This window comes from Phoca vitulina, unplaced genomic scaffold (assembly GCF_004348235.1).
Source record: "Phoca vitulina isolate PV1807 unplaced genomic scaffold, GSC_HSeal_1.0 scaffold1, whole genome shotgun sequence".
In the NCBI taxonomy this organism is placed as follows: Eukaryota; Metazoa; Chordata; class Mammalia; order Carnivora; family Phocidae; genus Phoca; species Phoca vitulina.
In genome coordinates, this window is record NW_022589704.1 from 50,605,707 (window position 1) to 50,626,653 (window position 20,947).

Consider the following 20,947-nt stretch of genomic DNA (forward strand, 5'->3'; position numbering starts at 1 on the left):
CCACTACCCTCTCTCTCTCAAATAAATAAATAAATATTTTTAAAAAGAGAGAGAGAAACATGAATTATTTTACATAGACACTAAGTAATGGGTCTTATGGATTTTTAATCCATAAGGTACATTGAATCAAAAAGGTTAGTGTCTAGGGGTGCCTGGGGGGCTCAGTCAGTTAAGTGTATGACTCTTGGTTTTGGCTCAGGTCGTGATCTCGGGGTTGTGAGAGCGAGTCCTGCATCGAGCTCAGCACTCAATGTGGCATCTGCTTGAGATTCTCTCTCCCTCTCCCTCTGCCTCTACCGCTTGTGTTCTCTCTCTCTCTAAAATAAATTTTAAAAATCTTAAAAAAAAAAGTTAGTGTCTTCTGTAGTGGCTTTATGAAATTGCAAAATATTTTCCAAATGACTATTTCTTATATTGACCTCCCTCATATAAATTAATGATATAATCATTAAATTATGACTTTGTTCAGGCATCTTGGGAGAAGTTACAACAGTATAGTCTAGGAATGTAGCTTGCCGATGGACTAACAATATGAAAATGAAAGGACATGATTGATAGGTAATTCTTTCTTCCCAGGACGTTGGGGAATGAGCCATGTATCTTCCAGTTCTGAATAGAAGTCTATGCTATTCTTACACATTGGGGTATCACATTGGTTTTCTTGTCACATGAACTAATGGAAGAGTTTCATTTTTTTGGTGTATGTCATTTTTTTTTAAAGATTTTATTTATTTATTTGACAGAGAGAGAGACAGCAAGAGAGGGAACACAAGCAGGGAGAGTGGGAGAGGGAGAAGCAGACTTCCCACTGAGCAGGGAGCCCGATGCGGGGCTGGATCCCAGGAGCCTGGGATCATGACCTGAGCCGAAGGCAGACGCTTAACGACTGAGCCACCCAGGTGCCCCGGTGTATGTCATTTTGGTTGCCCATCAGAAGGTCCAGCAAATTACTGATTAATAAAAATACTTTTATTTGTGGTATTATAAAAATTGAAATAACTTCGTTCTGCATAAGGTTTCTTAATTTTTATTAAGTGATAGTTTGAACAAACTTCAGCAATTTTTGTCAATATGGTCTGCCCTAGTATTTTTAACTTTAAAAAAAAGGAAGCTGTATAAATTCTGATGATACTACATGTTCTCTCTTATAATTTCCATTTTATAAAAAAGAAGAAGAAGAAGAAGAAAGAAATCCATAAAGGAAATATTTTAATGGCATTCAGCTTCCAGACCAAAAATTTTGGCACATTAATGGATGCAAAACAAGAATATTCTTCTGTCATTGATATGGTGGCATGCCAGAAAGCCTTGTTGCATATACAAAGGACAGTCTCTTGTAATAGGATGAAGCAAAGAAAAAGATGTCAGTCATATTGACTTAATAGGGTGCTTGTGTGTAGACATATTCACATTAACATTTGTCACATTGTAGATTCTCAATAAATGGTGACCATATTTATTATTGTTGCCACAAAGAAAGCCTGTAATTAATGATAAAAGGTGAACATGCCAAAAGTAATCTTTTCCCTTATATTTAAAAAATAGTTGAAAACTTTGAGTAAATGAGTCTTATATATACACTTATTTTTCTTTTTCAGGATGTACAGAAAGTCCTATCACATGGTTGGTTTGGTATATCCAGAAGCTGTCATAGTCACATTAAAGGTGAAATAATTTCAATTATTTAAATTTTTCAAATAGTCATTTTTTTAAAATCTTCTTAAAATGGCTGGGAGAAAATGAGAATAGGTCTTTGCTGCAGCTTATGTATTGGTACGTAAAAAATACTGTAGCCATTTACAACATGTCATGTGTTCCAAATCATGACTCGTTGTAGACTTAAATGAGGATTGATTTACACTAACCAACTATGTCAATGCATATGCAAGTGTGTGCACACACATATGTGATTTTTTTTTCTTCTTCATGCTTTATTTAGGTGGATCTTGAATTCAATTTTGAGATGGCACCAGGACTTGTCAGAATATACATATTTTCTTATGTATATATTGTGGGAAACTTGCATGCACTAAAAAAAAAGATGTTCCAGGACAAAACTTATATGAAAGAAATTTCTTTAGAATTTTAGGTCTGAGAACATATAAAAAGATAAAATGAAGGGCGCCTGGGTGGCTCAGATGGTTAAGCGTCTGCCTTCAGCTCAGGTCATGATCCCAGGGTCCTGGGATCGAGTCCCGCATCAGGCTCCCTGCTCAGCGGGGAGCCTGCTTCTCCCTCTGCCTCTCTCTCTCTCTGTCTCTTACGAATAAATAAATAAAACCTTTAAAAAAAAAAGATAAAATTAAGAAAGAATGCAAAAAAGATATTCATCTCCCTTATCTCTGCTTTTTCTGTGGCTGAGGCCCAAATGCAGTATTAAATGTTAGAAATAACTCGAGTCAAAACTCTAAAGTGGTGAAAGTTTTTGGTTCACTTGTCTCCACTGCCTGTGTATGCATGAGCACTGTTCCTATAATAAGCTCATCATTCAACATCCCTTATTTCTTTCTATCATTTAATTTGGGTAGAGAAATTCAAGTTTGTCTCCTCTAACAATTTCATGGTGGTTTTCCTGTATCACCCAAGAATTTAAAGGACACTGGCAACAGAATATCCTGAGTTGCTTTATTTTGTGTTTATTAAATTCCTTTTCTAGTTTAAATTTATATTGCTATTTATATTATATTCCTTTGTTAATTTCCTTTTACTCATCCCCTTTGCATTTGTTTTTTTTCTCCTCTGCTGCATATTAGACTTTAATCTTATTAATTTAAAAAGGTAGTTTTTCTTGGACAGTTTTTTATATTTATGTTTCTAAAGCTATAAAAAAAGACAAGTATATAAGTGAAATGTCACATTATAAGATATTAATTACTCCTTGGATCTTGTGAGATTTTGATTCCATCATCTGTAAGCAAAGATATTACTTATTTTTATTTTTTTAATAACCTTTACTTAGAAACGAACACAATATTTTAGTATGAGAGAAAGTAAACACTTTTTCTAAAATATGGTATAAAAAAATGTATAAACTAACAGGTTGAGGGAGGAAATATCACCAGTAAAGAATATTTTTAGTTAAATAGGGGCGCCTGGGTGGCTCAGTCATTAAGCGTCTGCCTTCGGCTCAGGTCATGATCCCAGGGTCCTGGGATCGAGCCCCACATCGGGCTCCCTGCTCTGCGGGAAGCCTGCTTCTCCCTCTCCCACTCCCCCTGCTTGTGTTCCCTCTCTTGCTGTCTCTCTCTCTCTATGTCAAATAAATAAATAAAAATCTTTAAAAAAAAGAATATTTTTAGTTAAATAGTTCGTACTTCCTGAGATACCTTCTTGTCTTGTTTGTTCTCAATGAAGCATCTGCAGTAGTTTATAAATGTAAATCATCATTGTTGATAAAAATCCCCCAAAGTGGAAAACTAACCTTTTATTCAATGGGAAACCCCTAGAAGGAACTATAAATAGCAGCCTCCTAACAATCTGAACTAATTCTTTGGAATTTGATAAAAGATATTTTGGCCTCATTTGAGCTTTACTGATGGCAAAATGCCTTCTAACACAACCTTCAGAGATTTTAAATTTACAAACAGATAAGGCAAGTGTTTGGGAATCAAATCATGGCCAAATGGAAGGAATTTAACAAAGGCGTACAAGCAAATCAAAAAATATCTTATTGGTGTTTTCAAGTATTTAAAAATACCATTTGAAGCTGCTATTACTATTTTCAAAAGCAGTATTTTTAAAGGAGACTGTTTGAATACTATTTATCAGATTCTCAGTTTAGTTTCAGCATGTTATAGTACAGATTGTTGGCCTCTGTAAAAATGTATTAAATGAATAAAGTTCTAAATAATCCCAGCTCAAATTCAAAATTAACACACAGTTTTAAGGTTGCCCTATTTAATACTAAACCTTCTGTGTGTATGTAAACACACAATTTGCTAAGAGTTTCTAATAATCATTAGAACTGACTGTTGTATTTCTTCAAATTTTTAAAATTTCAGTGATTTATTTAGTATTGGAGCTCCCACTTTACATGAAAACCTCCTTAGTGTATAGGACTGGTATCACTTGTTATAAGTCCATTTTGTGAACCCCTCGACAAGTTTTCAACTTGGAATTACCTAAAGCAAAAATCATGAGGTAGCTGGAATGGTTTGGCATAGCTCTCATTGCTTTCTCTCCCACCGTCAGTGGATTTTTTCGAAGGGTATGTATGTGTTTCCCTATAGGCTTGGCCACTTCCCTCAGGAATCGCCTGAAATGCTATAATTACTTTCCTCCTCCTCCTCCTCAATCAAAAGACTCACTTCCTTTTCCTTTCCATCTGTCCCTGGAGGAAAGTATAAATGAATCAGCCAAGGTTAGAGTGACTAATAAGGTGGTATATACTCTATCTTTCTAGGGTATTTGCAACTTAAAAGAAGACATAAAATATCAAAGCTTTAAATCAAAGGATTACTCTTATGGTGGAATTTCAAGCCATGTAGAAAGTAGTGGGTGGGAAAGAGAAGTTGGGGCTACTTTCCCCTATCCCTCCATTGACATCACCCACATAACCTGTAATTCTACCTTAAAATGAAGCCCCCTCTGGGCAAGTGATTTATGGCATGAATTTGAAGAGAGATTGAGAATAAGATCAGTATTATAGTGTTATCAGTTTTATTACATCAGGTTTGATAACTTTGGGATTAAGGGGAAGATTTTAGCACTTACATTACGCATTATGGCCTCACTTTTGTGAACCCATGGATACTAAGTGGCTCTGTCATATAGGACACTGGAAAAAATATAGTCTGATGTTCTAAATTGAAATGTGACCTGCTAAATCTACAATGCCTGATCTCTCCAAGAATTTTTCATAGAAAGAAACAACTATATAATATTGCCATCTAAAGCATTTGCTCCTTTTTTTTACAGGACGTTGATAAATGGTCTTTTGATGTATTTGCCTTAAATGAAGCAAGTGGAGAACACAGTCTGAAGTTTATGATTTATGAACTGTTTACCAGATATGATCTTATCAATCGTTTCAAGGTCAGAAACATGGAACAAAAATGAAATGCTCTTAGAATTAGTTATCTGAATAAGAAAGAAAATGCAGAACATCGAGTCATTAATCAATGCATTTTATAATGTTTCTAGTTGGCAGGTCACAGAACTAGGCAGATGAGTTCACCACATGATATAGCCATTTTCCACAACTCACTGACATATATCCACATGGACATCGTGAGGCCATTGTTGCCTCATTCCAACAAGATACCAGCATCCACCTGAATTACCCACAGACCAGTCATGTAGAGATTGGGAGCTGTGTTTTTAAAAAATATGATCTTCTGTGTTCCTAAAACACAGAATAAACCTTTCTTGGCAGCTTTTCTTAAACTGAGATGAAAGGGCTTCTAATTAATTTCATTTTAGAGCCATTTAAGCAGCAGATTTGACCCAGATTTCTAAGCACTCTGCAACCTGTACCTTTCATCATTACCAATGGAATCATGGAAATTTTAGAGCTAGAAGATGCTGGAAGGTCATTTATTTTAATCCCTTGTATTACAGATAGAAAAACTAGACATCACCAATTGTAATTTGGAATTTTACCCTTTTAAGAACTAGCCTTCTGTCTTGACTCTGGAAGATATAAACATTTAAAGACAACAATATGGGTAAGATTGTTATTTCATCTTAGTTAAACACCTGGGGATTACAATCTGTTTTAGGATTGAAAGCTAACAGGTTAATGAAATAGTTTTTCAGAGCAGTCTACATTTAACCTCAAAAAACTACTGCCCACATCTGACTCACAATTGTGTCCCATCCCAAACATTGTTGTGCTCATGTTGATTTAGTGCTACTATTTTGGTCAAAATATAATCATGATTATTACTTTTTGCAGATTCCTGTTTCTTGCCTAATTTCCTTTGCAGAAGGTTTAGAAGTTGGTTACAGCAAGTACAAAAATCCTTATCACAATTTGATTCATGCAGCTGATGTCACTCAAACTGTGCATTACATAATGCTTCATACAGGTATCATGGTAAGAAAGTTTTTATAACTTAAGTTTGTTAGTTTAGAACATTAAATTCCTTTCTCCTACACTGCCATTGTCCCACATTGCCATTGTCCCTTCAATACCCACAGGAGTATTATAAGTGATGATCTTTTGGATTTCTGAGTGTTAATAAGTTATTCATAATATACATTTTCCAAAAAATATTTTAACTCCATGAAAAAAAAATACCCAGAGGCAAATGTAAATACACTGCAAATTTTCCAAAATTTGGACTCCAGAACATTTTTGTTTATAATTTTTCCCCATAGGAATCACCAAAAAACCAAAAAGTGACCTAGATAAAGTCTTGGGATAAAAGTTAGTTACAGTGCTCTTCCCTCATATTATCATGTTCTCTGAAGCTGACTTCTGTGGATTTTTCTCTTTTCCTTGCATTGATAATCACAATTAAATCCTAATAGGGATTTTGGAAGTTATTTGTGTAAATTTTTCCAAATTCTCTTTCCTCTTCTTTGCATCTAAATGAATCCATGAATAAGTAAATAAATGATTCAGCAATGCAATCCCAGGACAACAACAAGTAGATGTTAGGAATTCTGACACTGCCTGGAATTTCTGTAATGTCTCAGAGTTTAGGAAAGTGAAAAGAAGGAGCAACTCTTTCTTCTAAAAATTCCACACTGAGGTGGGTTCAAAAGGGTATAGGCCATATGAGATGCCCAAATCTTGGTACCTTCTTGATTCCTTATGTGTCAGCCTATGCTGAAGCAGTGCCATAAATTGCATTTAAGTAGAATGTTCCATCAAATCCCATAATATGCATTGCCTACCTATTTTGACTTCAGAAGTCACACACCTATTCTATTGTGTCATTGGCACTCAGATCTATGTAACTAATACTCTTTGGGGCCCAGAGATCCTCAATACCTCATCTGTCCACACCAGAGACTATTCCTAAACTGGTCCCATGCAAAGTCCCTAGGGCCACAGTATGTTGTCCTGAAGATCTTGAAAATTTACAACAGTTACATGATTCTTCAACTTTGTTATATACAGAAAATGTTCATATTAATTTTATTTTTCCCCCAAGAAACTATAGTGTGCTGTTTACTACACATACAATCCATTTGCTATGGTTCGTCCAGTAGTGTCTCATATGATGATTGAATAAATTGTTTACTCTTCTTCTTCATCTTTCTTTGCCTCCCAAATGTTTGCACATCCATCAGTGCCTTGGGCTCAGATCCCACTCTTAACCCATGTTTCAATTATCTCTTGCTCCAAAAAAACTGTTCCAAAACTTAGTGGCTTAAAACAACAACTTATCAGTATCTCTCAAAGGTCTGTAGTTAGAAGGATCCCAACTAGCAGGTTCTCACTTGAGGTCGTTGATGGGCTTACAGTTAGCTGACAACCATAGCTGAAGACATCTGAGGACATCATTGGGCAAGATATCCATGGTGGTTCACTCACATAGCTGGCAGTTGATGATGGCTAATGTCTGAGAGCTCTACTTTTAATAGAGGCTTTTAATAAAGGATTTTCTTGGAATCTCACCACCAATTCAATAGAAATCTGCACTCTACCAGAAAATTACAAAAAATTACCAAATTTACCAAAAAACCAAAAAACAAAAAAAACAAAAAAACTGCTTTGGAGTTAAGTCCTATTTGGGAGAGGCAGAAATCTCAAAAACCTTAACTGAGACAGTAGCATGACCCCTTTGTGACCTTGTAGAAGGCTGAACTGTATGTGTTGTCAACTTCATACCTTGTGTTTTCCTATTGTAAGGTACATATATGGGCATCACAGACTTATGGTATAATTGGCTGAGATCAAATGCAGTCATGGCTAGATTTCCTTGGTCCTTGATTGAAACTTACTCTTCTTTCCAGGAGTCTGATTTGACATGTAAAAGGAGGAAGTAGAAGCTAACAATAATAAGTAGAAAATCAAGCATGCAAAGACATAGCTTTAAAATATTATAAGCTTTTAGAAAGTAGTATACGTAACCTTTTTTATAATTGTTTCTAGCATGTGTGCACACACACACAGAAATCCTTTTAATGTTCCTTTGCTTCAGTAAGACTTCACTGTCACGCTGTTTCTCGAGCTCTCTGCCTCCTGACCGCCGCAAATGCTGTTATCCTTGAAAAAGTCACTTCAACATCTTCCTGGTTAGAGCTGCTTGCTGTTTCCTTTCTAAGGCCTTTGTCTTGAATCTGACAGTGAGATGGTTTTCATTTTAAGCGTGACATGTCCTCTTTCCTGAATTCTGTGGCTTTGAAAAAATTAACTGAAAAATGAAATATTTAAGTGATACTCTGAAATGGAAACTGAGGTGATTAAGTTTCTTCAGAACAAGATGGAATGGAAAAGTAATGCCTACTTCAGTATAATCAAATATCTACTTTAATTATGAAATGCAATGAGAAGATATATACCATTTTATGCTGGGAGGTAACCAAAATTTCATAGTTTAAAAATATGTTTCTGCTTAAGTACATTTTTTATTTTTTTTTTGCTATCAGTATAAAGGGAGCCAAAGGAAAGTCTCCTATTTCAGCTTCAGAACCTCTCTTCTGAAGGTGACATGGAAGGGATGAAGGATGCCGTGCTATTGGTAAATAGAGAAATTCAAATCCATGGTGTGACTCTTCCCTCAGGCTTGTGAGGAGGACTTGTATCCGGATATAACAAGCCATTCCAACTTCTCCAGAAGACGGGAAATCTGGCCCAGCCTGGCACAACTCCTAGAAAGTTGACATTAATAAAGATTACATAGTCTGTAACTTACCAATCATAAACAGAACTTCACTCTACTTTAGCAGATTTCATTGGGGAACTCATTTCTGATTTATTCATCCTTCAGCAACAATGTGTCAGTGGGCTCTTTACTCATCGATTAGTTTGGCCATTACAAAAATAGTCCAGTGGAAGACTGTCATTGTTGTCTGAGATCAGGAAAATACATTTAAACTACAGGAAGTAATGAGAAATTTTATGATAGATGGTAAGAGGAAAGGCAAAATGAATTACGACTTGATTGCCTATGTTGCCAAAACTAGCTTTCACAGCCAGCTTGATAGCTTTGGGGAAGTTGTTTTAACAAGCTTTTCTTTAGGTGACAAAAGTAGTGGTAGGGGAGTATTAATTTTCACACAGATGAATGTGTTGGTTCTTTGAAACAACAAAAATGTATTATAGAAATATTCATGTAGGTGAAACTCCTTGGATTTGATATGGGGAAGACTAGGTCACTGGCTTTAGTGCTTTCGTTGATCCCCTGCCATTTCAGGACGGTCTTATCCGTGAGACATTTCTGGAGCACTGCAGTGGTAGCCCCAAACTGTCAGGTGACTAATGCAGCCTGCCCCCTGCAAAATGTTCTGAGGACCAGTGCCTGAAGGGGATTCCGATGAAGCTATTGTCCTTCAGTTTGTTACTGTCACGCGGAATACCCTCAGCCTGGGAGTAGACACTGCAGAGGAGGGTTGATGCCAGTACATCCTCTGTCTGTCTCTCTCTGTCCTTTGACACTTAATTAACTTGTAGCCTTGTGCCAAGGTGACAGGGGTGTGTGGTAGCTCAATCCATTTGCTAAAGAGCAAACTGCTTCACCAAATGCTGCCATGCCACCTCCAAGTGTCTCTCTGAATTTGAAATCTTCCGAGGGCCTTGGTAAGAGAACACTTGCATTTAAGGGCTCCTGCCCATGTGTTCTAATAGTAAGAGTAGAAGAAAGAAAGATGACGTGAGGTCTATTTCCTTTGGAAGTTGTAGTCCCCTAACCACACCCAGAAATAGCCTCCCACACTCCAGAATGTCTCAGTTTTTCTCCAATGTACAAAAAATATGCCACTATGTCTCTATTCTACCAACTATGTGGAAATTCTGTTCTTGCAAATGGCATCCCAGACAACAATGTTTGGAAGAGTAGAAAGAGTGCAGGCTTTCAAGGCAATCAAGACATAGGTTTGAAACCCTGCTCTACCATGACCTAGATCACTCACTCTCTACCTTGGTTTTCTTGTCATTAATATGTGGTTAATAATACTGACCACCATGTAGGATGACAGTGAAGAGTCAATGATATCATATATGTAAAGCATCTAGCCTAGTTCCTGAATCATAATAGGTATTAACACACATCCTAATATCAATAATAATTGTCAATTTATTTTTGTTATATATTATGTGTATTATGTATTAACATTATTATAACACTCACTTTCTATACTGGATAAGTTATAGCAAACTGTGTTATCCTATTCAAAGGACTAGAGAAAAAAGTGTCCAACCCTATAATTTAGCTAAAAGAGTTGTTAATTATGCTGTTTTAGACACACCAGGAACTAATAGGTCAATGTGATTTTCTGACCTGAAATTCTCCCAACCTTAATATACACACATACACTTTCTCTCTCACACACACACACTGAATAATTCAGATATGAAAATTTACATCACAAGTCTTAAAGCTCTATTTAGAGCTTCTACCCATCAATATACCCAGTTACACTACCTAGAAATTCTGCTTCTGAAACCTTGGAAAAATGTATTCTGCATATTGCCTCCCTCAAGTTAACGAATGCTGTCATCATCCATAGAAGGAATATTGTGATCTCTGGAAGGAACAGAAACTTTGGAATCAGGTTTTGGGTTGAATTCCTGCTCTGCCACTTGATAGCTATGTAACCTTTGGTAGGTTGACCCAATTCTGTAGGAGTCAGCTTTGTTGTCTGCCAAGTAAAGATAAAGACATTTACCTCATAAATGGAAAACAGCATGGTTCTACAAATCAAAAGAGACCGTCTAGCTAAAATGTTAGTTCCTTCTCCTTTCTTTCTGACATCATTATAAAAACTATTGATGGCAGTCAGCATCTCCCTAGGATGATTTGAGACTGCTCATTTTAGAGTTGGTCTACCTGAGCATTTCTCCGGGCAAAATGCAAACTGCAGTTTAGAGGAAGCACAATGTCTGCACTGCTCATGACTCCTCATTGTAACTATGTCTGCCCATGAGCAACCAGAAGCATGTAGGTTATGTACTGGCCACTGTGCTAGTTGGGAGGAATGATAGGACTCAGCCTCATTCTCTCTAGCATGTTCTCATGAATCAATTACAAAATCCGTGCATTCAATCATTCATTTTCTGAGTTGGAATTCTCATTTGGCACCAGTGTAGTAAAATGAATGAACACCTAAGGAACTAAAATTCAGCCCAAAATTCTACTTTCACTAATACAAAATAGATGTGCTTTTAAAGTAGGTGAGAGGGTTCAACATTTCACTCTCTTCGAACTATTTTATAATTTTTTTTAAGATTTTATTTATTTATTTGACAGAGAGAGACACAGTGAGAGAAGGAACATAAGCAGGGGGAGTGGGAGAGGGAGAAGCAGGCTTCCCGCGGAGCAGGGAGCCCGATGCGGGGCTCAATCCCAGGACCCTGGGATCGTGACCTGAGCCGAAGGCAGAAGCTTAACGACTGAGCCACCAGGTGCCCCTAAATTATTTTATAATTTAAACTAAATTATTAGGGCCATAGTGTGGCAATAAATAAGAGGGATTCATGGAGGAAGTACTATTTATGGGAAGCAGAGAATAATGAGACTAAAAACAGGAAATAAGTATAATCAATTTTGACAACTAGGAAGATAATAATTTTAAATACTTATGAGATCATCTATAATTAAAATCCATCTCTGCTGCCCTAATTTAGTGTTTTTTATAATTGCAGTTTCATATTCTATATTATTGTAGATATTAAATATTGCTTTTTTAAAAATCAGAGTTAAGTCTGTAAATCTTAAATATATCAATAAGAAATACATAAGGGGCACCTGTGTCCAGCTCTTGGTTTTGGCTCAGGTCATGATCTCAGTGTCCGGAGATCAAGCCCTGCATTGGGCTCCACACTCAGCGAGGAGTCTGCTTAAGATTCTCTTCTCCTTCTGCCCCTCCACCCAATGCGTGCCCTCTCTCTCTCTCTCTCTCTCTCTCTAATAAATAAATAAATAAAATCTTTAGAAAAAATAGGATATACTTAAGAAAATTGGTGACTTGTTCCTAGGATCATTTTTTTTAATAAAACAATGAGTTTCTGGGGGTACAAAACCTGGTTTAACTTCAATTGCTATTCATTTCATGGTGTTTAATTCCACAGTTCACTGGGGACATTGAAGGTTCAGTCCCACTTCAGTCTATAATAGAAGCCATTCTCCTTTTTAATGACTCACAATTAAATGCACCCATAAACACAAAATAGCTAGTTATATTAACTCCCATTGGTTCTGAAAATCATTTCTGCTTCAGTCATCCATCTGTGAGACATTTATTCTTGAATTGCAATCACTAAAGATATGTTAGCTCACTATTATTTTCTAGACTCAATGCCTTCTACAGTTCATTTAAGGTAATACGTTCAGTAAAATGACATTTTTTCCTGTATTTTACTATATGACAAGATTTGTGAAAGGCACAGTGAATACATTAACTTAAAACCTTCTCTTAAAATTCCACAGGGAATGATCACTAATTCTATTTTCATGGGAACTGTGGCTGAGAGGGTAAATAACTTATTCGCCTCAGGGTCAACAAAGATTTGAAACCTGAATTGTCTGATTATCCATAGCCTCTTTCCACTACTCCTTACTACCTCCTCCTAATGCAAACCTGGTAGAATTCAAGTCAGCAGACAAATATTAAGTTCCTACTATGTGCCAATTACTATGATAGGTTATGTGAAGAGGAGCAAAGATTAATACAATCATGCCTCTGTCAATTATGAAATTCAACAATTGTCACCTCTCGTTTTTGACTCATGGACCTACAATGGCTCCCTCTTGCATTTTATACAAAATCCAGATTCATCGGCTCTAATCAAAGTAGTCTATCAACTCTTCCCATAATCTGCACTCTCTTCCCATTCTCATTCCACTTGACTCTCCAACGCAGTTGTACTATTGGCAATTCAACTTCCATATGGCCTTCTACAGTAACATTCTGCATTTGCTCTTTCTACTTAGAATATCTCTGTTCCTCACATTGTATTTAGGTACTATTTTTGTCCATCCTTCTTCCAAGATTACTGCCACCAAATAGACGTTCTATCTGCCCTTCAATTGTATCTTTTTCTGTGACCTTTTATCAAGTATGCCTGTAGTTTACATTATATTTTTCTGTTGCTTTGTACAATTTAATTGTTTCAAGTATGTGGAATGAGACTACTAAGAGCAAGCTCCATATCATTGGGATCCTCCATTCCTACCATCAAGTACCACCTACTTGCACCTCTATCTAATAGAACTTTCTGTGATGATGGAAACACTTTGCATCTGCACTGTTCCATATCGTAACTACTTGCCACATGTGACTACTGGGCAGTTTTAATGTGGCTTCTGTGCTTGGGAAAGTCACTTAATTTTACTTAATTTTATTTTTTTTTTAATTTAAGTGATTCCCTGTGGTTACCATAACGGATAGTGTAGTAAAACTGTTATGTAAAATTTCAGTGATGAATAAACTACCACATTACCTGAGTAGACTTATAATAGCAGAGAAGTTTTGTTAAACCATCCAATTGATAACAGAAAGATCAATGTATATGAAGCAGGTGTTCTGGATTTTATATGAAAACACTTGTTCTATCTTTTATTATTAAGTTTAATTGCACAGTCAGGATATGTGTGTTATGAAGAACAAATTTGGTAAATTCTTAGAAACTCTTACAAATCTTAATATAAAATATATAAGTGAAGTTCAGTTCTCTAATGAGCAAAGTGAATATTTTCAACTCTTAGGTGAAAAATTTCCTCATAGTAGGGTCTTCTACAAAAGTTGAGCTAAAGATATTTTAATGGTGTATGGGTCCTTATGTTAAAAACTACTAAACTAAAAAAAATTACTAAACTGTAATTGATTTCATGAAAGCCCAAATTCATAAGTCTGTGAATTCAAAAATCCACACAGGGTTTATCTTTTAAATCATAGAAAATTACTCCTTTTCTGATTGGCAAGGAACATTATAATGTCTGTATTTTGAATTTACAAGCCATGAAACAATCATTGACCACATGAAGCATCCATTATGCACAATCAACGAATGTGAAACAGGAAGGAAAAATGTACTTAAAATCAATAAAAATAATTTAATATATTTATATGATTACTTATACTGGGTGCAATGAAAATCTCTTTTGTAGAAATACAACATGGCCTCTGCTTTCTAAATATGATAGTATCTTTCTTTAATTTACTAGCACTGGCTCACTGAACTGGAAATTTTAGCAATGGTCTTTGCCGCTGCCATTCATGATTACGAGCATACAGGAACCACAAACAACTTTCATATTCAGACAAGGTAAGTTACATAAAAGTACTAACTTTTCTAACTTAAAACTTGAAATTTATTTTTCTACATATTATTTTTAAGAAAATTTAAAAATAACAGTGAAGATGTCTAGTAAGTCGTTTTAATGGATTTTAGCAAAATTCCTTAAGCTACAATCAATTATTGATCAAGAAAACTGTATAAATATTTAGTGACATATTTAGCAATTTAAAGAATGTAAAAATGTGTCAGATAATTTCTCTCTGCCCAGAACTTATACTTTGAACTATCACACACGTCAGACATCTACTGCCTGAGATGAATCTCACAACATATTATTTAAGGCAACAGTTTAGTATCATTATGTATTTGAAAGTAATAAAATTGTGCTTTTGAAAAAAATCAAAGAAACCTTATTTCCTGTTTAGTGTGAAGTGCTATATTTAAAATAATTAGAAAATGAGATTTTTTAATGATGGTAATAATGGCAGTTATTTGAATCAAAATACCAGAGTGGAGATATATCTGCCTGCTAGGGCTGTTATCACAAAATCACAGATTGGGTTGTTTAAAGAACAGAAATTTTCTCACAGTTTTGAAGTCTAGAAGCCCAAGAAGTGTCAGCAGGTTTAGTTTCTGCAGAAGCCTCTCTGCTTGATTTGCAGATGGCCACCTTCTCACTGTGGGTACACATTCCTCGTATCTCTTCTTCTTATAAGAACGTTAGCCATATTGGATTAGGCCACACCCTTATAACCTTATTTAACTTTAATTACTGCTTTAAAAGCCTTATCTCCAAATACAGTCCCATTCTAAGGTACAAGGGGTAAGGACTTCAACATATGAATTTTGGGGAGACATTCATTTCATAACAGAAAGGTGCTCTGTGTTCTTTTCGGTTGCACAGAGATCTCAGTGCCTGGGAGGCAGAATGTATCTAGGACCCACCATGATCCAACTTTCTATACATAAGATCCTGACATTTCTCTAAGTCTTTCACCTGTCAGAGATGCTTGAGATAGAGATGGAAGTTGAGAGACTGATGTTTCTCCGGAACTACTGTAGAACCCTCCAGTCTTATTAAGGGAAATCTAAATCTATTTTTGTTTTCTCTTTTTTTAATTAATAGGCTTTATTTCTTAGAGCAGTTTTAGATTTATAGAAAAACTGAACAGAAAGTACATAGTTCCCATATACTCTCTTTCCCCACCCCCACAGTTTCCCCATTGTTAAATCTTGCATCAGTATGGTACATTTGTTATAATGAACCACTATTGATACATTATTATTAACTAAAGCCCATAGTACACATTAGAGTTTAGTCTTTGTGTTACACATTATATGGGTTTTACAAATGTATAATGTGTATAATGCTATGTATCCACCATTATAGTTTCATACACAATAGTTTCACTGCCCTAAAACCCCTGTGCTTCACCTATTCATTCCTCTCTCCCTCCCTACTTTACACCTGACAACCACTGGTCTTGTTAATATCTTATAGTTTTGCCTTTTCTAAAATGTCATATAGTTGAAATCGTATGATATGAAGCCTTCTCAGACTGGTTTCTTTCACTTAATATGCATTTAAGGTTTCTCAATGTCTTTTCATGGCTTGATAGCTCATTCATTTTCATTGGTGAACAATATTCCATTTTATGGATGTGACAGAGTTTGTTTCCTTATTTGCCTATGAAGGATATCTTGATTACTTCCAAATTTTGGAATAAAGGTTATGAATAAAAGGGCTATCAACATTCATGTGCAGATTTTTGTGTGGTCTGTTCATTTGCTTTTTAATGGCAATATTTCTAACAACTGATTTTGCAGCTATAGGAAATTTTATTTTTTTAATGTGGAGCTCATAGGAATATTTTATTAAAAGGTTAGACATTTTTAGAGCTTTCAGTGACTAAAGTGACAGAGAGCCACATTATGGATCATCTAGTCAAGGACTCACAATCTAAGGAGTGAAAACAAAGACCTCAAGAGGTGAAATGACCAATCTGTGTGCACATAGCTGGCTGATGGCAGTGGCAGAATTGAGAAGCCAAGAAGAGGGACAGTCCCAATCCAGTCTACTCATATAACTCTGACCCCATGTCCAAGGCAGATGCATGCGAGTTCCAGTCTTCTATAGCCTGAAATAGGATGGGCTTAGATAACGTGCCCCCTTGATGGAGACAGAGGAAGAGTTGAAATTCCAACAGTGAAATATTGAGGAAAGTATTCTGTCTATCCCCAGAGTCCCTGAGATTGACAGACTGTGAAGGGGAAAGGCAGACCTGGAGGTCTGGTCATGTGCAAGAGGATGTTATTAACCTACACATTTGCAGAGTAGAGGGAGCTGTTCCATTGTTGTGTCAAACATCAAAGCAAATGTAGACCGTGCAGATCATTTTTGCTTGTCAAAGACTCTTCTACATCCACTGAATCCATAATGAGTGAGATTTTAATTAAAGACGGCTCGTTACTGAGCTGGGCCCTGTATAGGACAACAGTTTTAGCAGTTGGAGAAGGGAACAAGTGATTGGTTACCCATGAACACTTCTTGTTTCTACTTTGAAAAGTGAAGGCAATGGACAAGCCTTCTCCAGCAGCCGTGTTGGGCCAGCACTTCTAGCTTTCTCCTTACCATCCATTTGCATCTGATGAAGAGTCCTAACTTCCTTGTTCTTTGGACTGCAGAGAAGGGGAAAGAAATGGAGAAAAAGAAGAGGTGGAAGAGGAGAAGGTGGAGTAAAGAAAGAGGAGAGGGAGGAAGAAGAATTCATTTTTCCCCCCAATTTTACATTAAGAAACTGCATATAAAGGGGAGAAAAGGTCTAGTATTTTATTTATTTTCTTATAAATTGCCTACCAGGATCAATTTAAAGGATTAATTATACAAGAATTTGAAAATTCTATGAACGAAAATGTTGTAATGACCACAAAAACAACAATATAATGTGCTTTTAAAACCCTATCACCTTTACATTTTGTCCAAGAAAAAATAACGTCTTATGTTACAAGTATCAATAATTCTATTGTATTTTATATTACTCATTGTTACTTGGATTTAGAATGCTTTTCTAATGTGGAAAACTATATACTGGATAATGCAAAATAAAAAATAATTTAGAACATAGTACAATGCTAGATTTGAGTTCAGTACAGACATTACAATTCATGAAATCCTTGAAAGTATAAATAAATGGAAATAATTTCTTTTTTGTGAAAATACCGAACTACATGTTACCATGGATACTGAATGTTGCTTAGAGTTTTGTTCTTTTCTTAGCAGTCAAAGACCATCTCAAACATTAAGATGGTGCTGTATTCTCAGAATCTTATTGGATTTATGAGACAAAATCATAATAGATTGCTACAATTAAATCTGGTTCAAAGATACATCTTTGCTTGCTGCTGAAAGTAAAAGACAGGGATACTTGGAGTTATGTCATGTAATTACACTGCCATGGCTAGATTTGAGGCCATATGATACAAATGATATGTGATTTATGTGTCAGTTTTTCCCATGATCTGAGTGAATTTTTGGAGATACTTGGGCAAGATATATTCAGTTCTTTCTTAAACAAGGTTTGCAGGTGTACTTTTCTGTATGCGGAGTTATAATTATTGGCTAAAGAATTTTTAGGCCATGGTTGAGATTCAAAGAAATCTATTTTGGAATTATGTACCATTAGCTAACTACATATGTTTTTCTACCTTTATGACAATTCTAGAAACAAAAGATAATTGTTCTGCCTCATAGGTCATTTCCCCTATGTTGGATTAATAATAAAGCTTGGTTTATTTAGTAGATTATTAGATACAGATCTCAAATAGGTTACTCAAATAGGTTACAAAAAGATAAAACCAAAACCAGATTTCTTTCGTTCTTTCATTTATCCTTGCCTGTTCTTTGGTAAACATTCAGTGGTAAAGTCAGTTCTATAACCAGTACTACTGACTGAGAAGCCTAAAACAGTGAGTCTTAGTGAGGCAGTTTTCGTGCTGACAGAGTATATATCTACCACAAGGAAGGAAAAATGAAGAGTCCGGGCATTGCAGCAAGTGGAAGCAAACTTGCACAGGTTTTAACTTGACTTTACTTTTGCTATTTTTGTTGCCTCCAGTTTGGCAACTTATATGGGTTGATTTACCATTTTAATACATTATACATAGTGGTCCTGCTTCCATTCCACATTTGCAAAATGATCTGGCAACCTAAGAGGACAGAGGAAGAAACCAGGGCTCCATTATACAGATCTGAGAATGCTTGGAATATCTCATACTTTATTCTAGAATACTAAATTAAACAATGCTACAGTATGAAGTAGTTTATTTGCTCAAATGATGTGAAAATATGGACAGGTGAAAAGCAAAAACTTCCCTTGATGAATTCATCATTTTAAAATATAATGTTCATTATAAATTGGTGGTAAAGCACACATTTTAAATTTTGGGTTTTTTTAATTTAATGCTGCAGGATCTAAACATTCAAATTGAATCACAACATTATAAGGGAGAAAAAAACTAAAATCATAAATAGAGCAAGTGATTTTCATCATCCCCTCTGCCCTCCATCCAAAGTAATTTTAGTCCAAGGGAATAAGAAATAGTTGGCAATCAACTATCTGGAACGGGTTGATTCATCAACAGAGGGATTGATTCATTCAATGATTGAATGAGGATATCAGGTAATTTTTTTTCTCTGTTTGGCATATGTAGATTATCTCACAGGTATCTGGATTACAAATTGTAAGGAAAAGGCATAAGTATATTCAAACTATGATAATTAAAAAGAAACTAAGCACTATGACCAAATGGGATTTATTCCCAAGCTCAACATTCAAAAATCAATTAAGGAAATCATCATATCAACATGTTAAAGAAGAAAAATACATGATCATATCAAAATGCAAAAAAGGTGTTTGACAAAATCCAGCGCATTCATGATAAAAATGCTCCGCAAACTAGGAATAAAGGAGACCTTTCTCAACTTGATAAAGAAGATCTACAACAAACTGACAACTAACCTCACACTTAACAGTGAAAACCTTGAAACTTTCCCACTAAGGTCAGGAACAAGGCAAGGATATTCTCTCTCACCACCTTTTTTTTTAACATCATAGTGGAAGTACTAGTTAATGCAATAAGGCAATGAAAGGAAACAAAATGTATAGAGATTGGGAAGGAAAGCATAAAACTTTGTTAGCAAGTTACATGATAATCTATATAGAAAGTCCAAAAGAACTGACAAAAAAATTCCTAGAACCAATAAGCAATTATAGTAAGTTTGCAGAACATAAGGTTAGCAGACAAAATTCACTTTCCTATATGCCAGTAATGAACAAGTGGAATTTGAAATTAAAATCACAATATCATTTACATTAGCATCAGGCATTGAAATATTTAGGTATAAACCTAACAATATGTATAAAATATATATCAGGAAAACTACAAAAATCTGATGCAGAATTCAAAGAACTAATTCAATGTAGGGATATTCCATGTTCATGGTAGGAAGACTCAGTATTGTCAAGATGTCAATTCTTCTCAACTTGATCTATAGATTCAATGCAATCCCAAACTTCCAGCAAATTATTTTGTGGATATTGACAAGCAGATTTAAAGTTTATATGGGAAGGCAAAGACCCAGAATAGCCAACACATTACTGAAAGAGAAGAACAGAATTGGAGGATTGATACTATCTAACTTCAAGACTCACTATAAAGATACAGTAGTAAAGATAGTGTGGTATTGGTAAAAGAATAGACAAATAGATCAATGGAACAGAAGAAAGATCCCAGAAATAGACACACATAAAATATAGTCAACTGATATTTGATAAAGGAGCAAAGGCACTACAATAAGCCAAAGATAGTCTAGTCTCTTCAATAAATGGATCTGAAACTACTGAACATGCAAAATAAAAATCTAGACACAGACCTTATTCTCATCACAAAAACTAACTCAAAATGGATAGACCTAAATGTAAAATGCAAAACTGTAAAACTCCTAGAAGTTAACATAAGAGAAAACCAAATGATCCTGAATGTGGCGATGACTTTTTAGATACAACACTAAAGGCAAAATTGACAAAAAATAATTGATAAGCTGGTCTTAATTAAAATTAAAAACTTATGCTCTGTAAAAGACAATATCAAGATAATTAGACCATCCACAAAGTGGGGGAAAATATTTGCAAAGGATATATCTGATAAGGGACTGTTATGCAAAATATACAAAAATTCTTGAAACTCCACAATAATAATGACCTGACTTGAAAATGTGCTTCAACAGACACCTTACCAAAGAAGATACACAGATGGAAAATGAGCATATAAAAAGGTGTTCCACATCATATGTCATCAGGGAAATGCAAATTAAAACAATGAAATATCACTACACATCTATTACAATGGCTAAAATCTGGAACACTGATGACACCAATTGTTGGTGAGGATGCGTAGCCACTGGACCTCTCATGCATTGTAGTGGGAATGCGAAATGGTACAGCCATTTAGGAAGGCAGGTTGATAGTTTCTCAAAAAATGGAACATAGTCTTCCAATACAATCCAGCAATCACACTCCTTGGTATTTACCCAAA

General features: G+C 35.4%; 1 protein-coding gene across 6 annotated transcripts in view; it reads left to right on the forward strand.

Annotated features, from left to right (window-relative positions):
• PDE1A (phosphodiesterase 1A) overlaps positions 1–20,947 on the forward strand; it is a 321,855-nt gene that overhangs the window by 253,806 nt on the left and 47,102 nt on the right. For all 6 annotated transcript variants that reach the window (XM_032406893.1, XM_032406903.1, XM_032406875.1 and 3 more), the window contains 4 exons: positions 1,599–1,665; positions 4,918–5,034; positions 5,897–6,037; positions 14,280–14,380. In XM_032406893.1, coding sequence (XP_032262784.1) covers positions 1,599–1,665; positions 4,918–5,034; positions 5,897–6,037; positions 14,280–14,380 — 426 coding nt within the window. The remainder of the gene's footprint in view (positions 1–1,598; positions 1,666–4,917; positions 5,035–5,896; positions 6,038–14,279; positions 14,381–20,947) is intronic.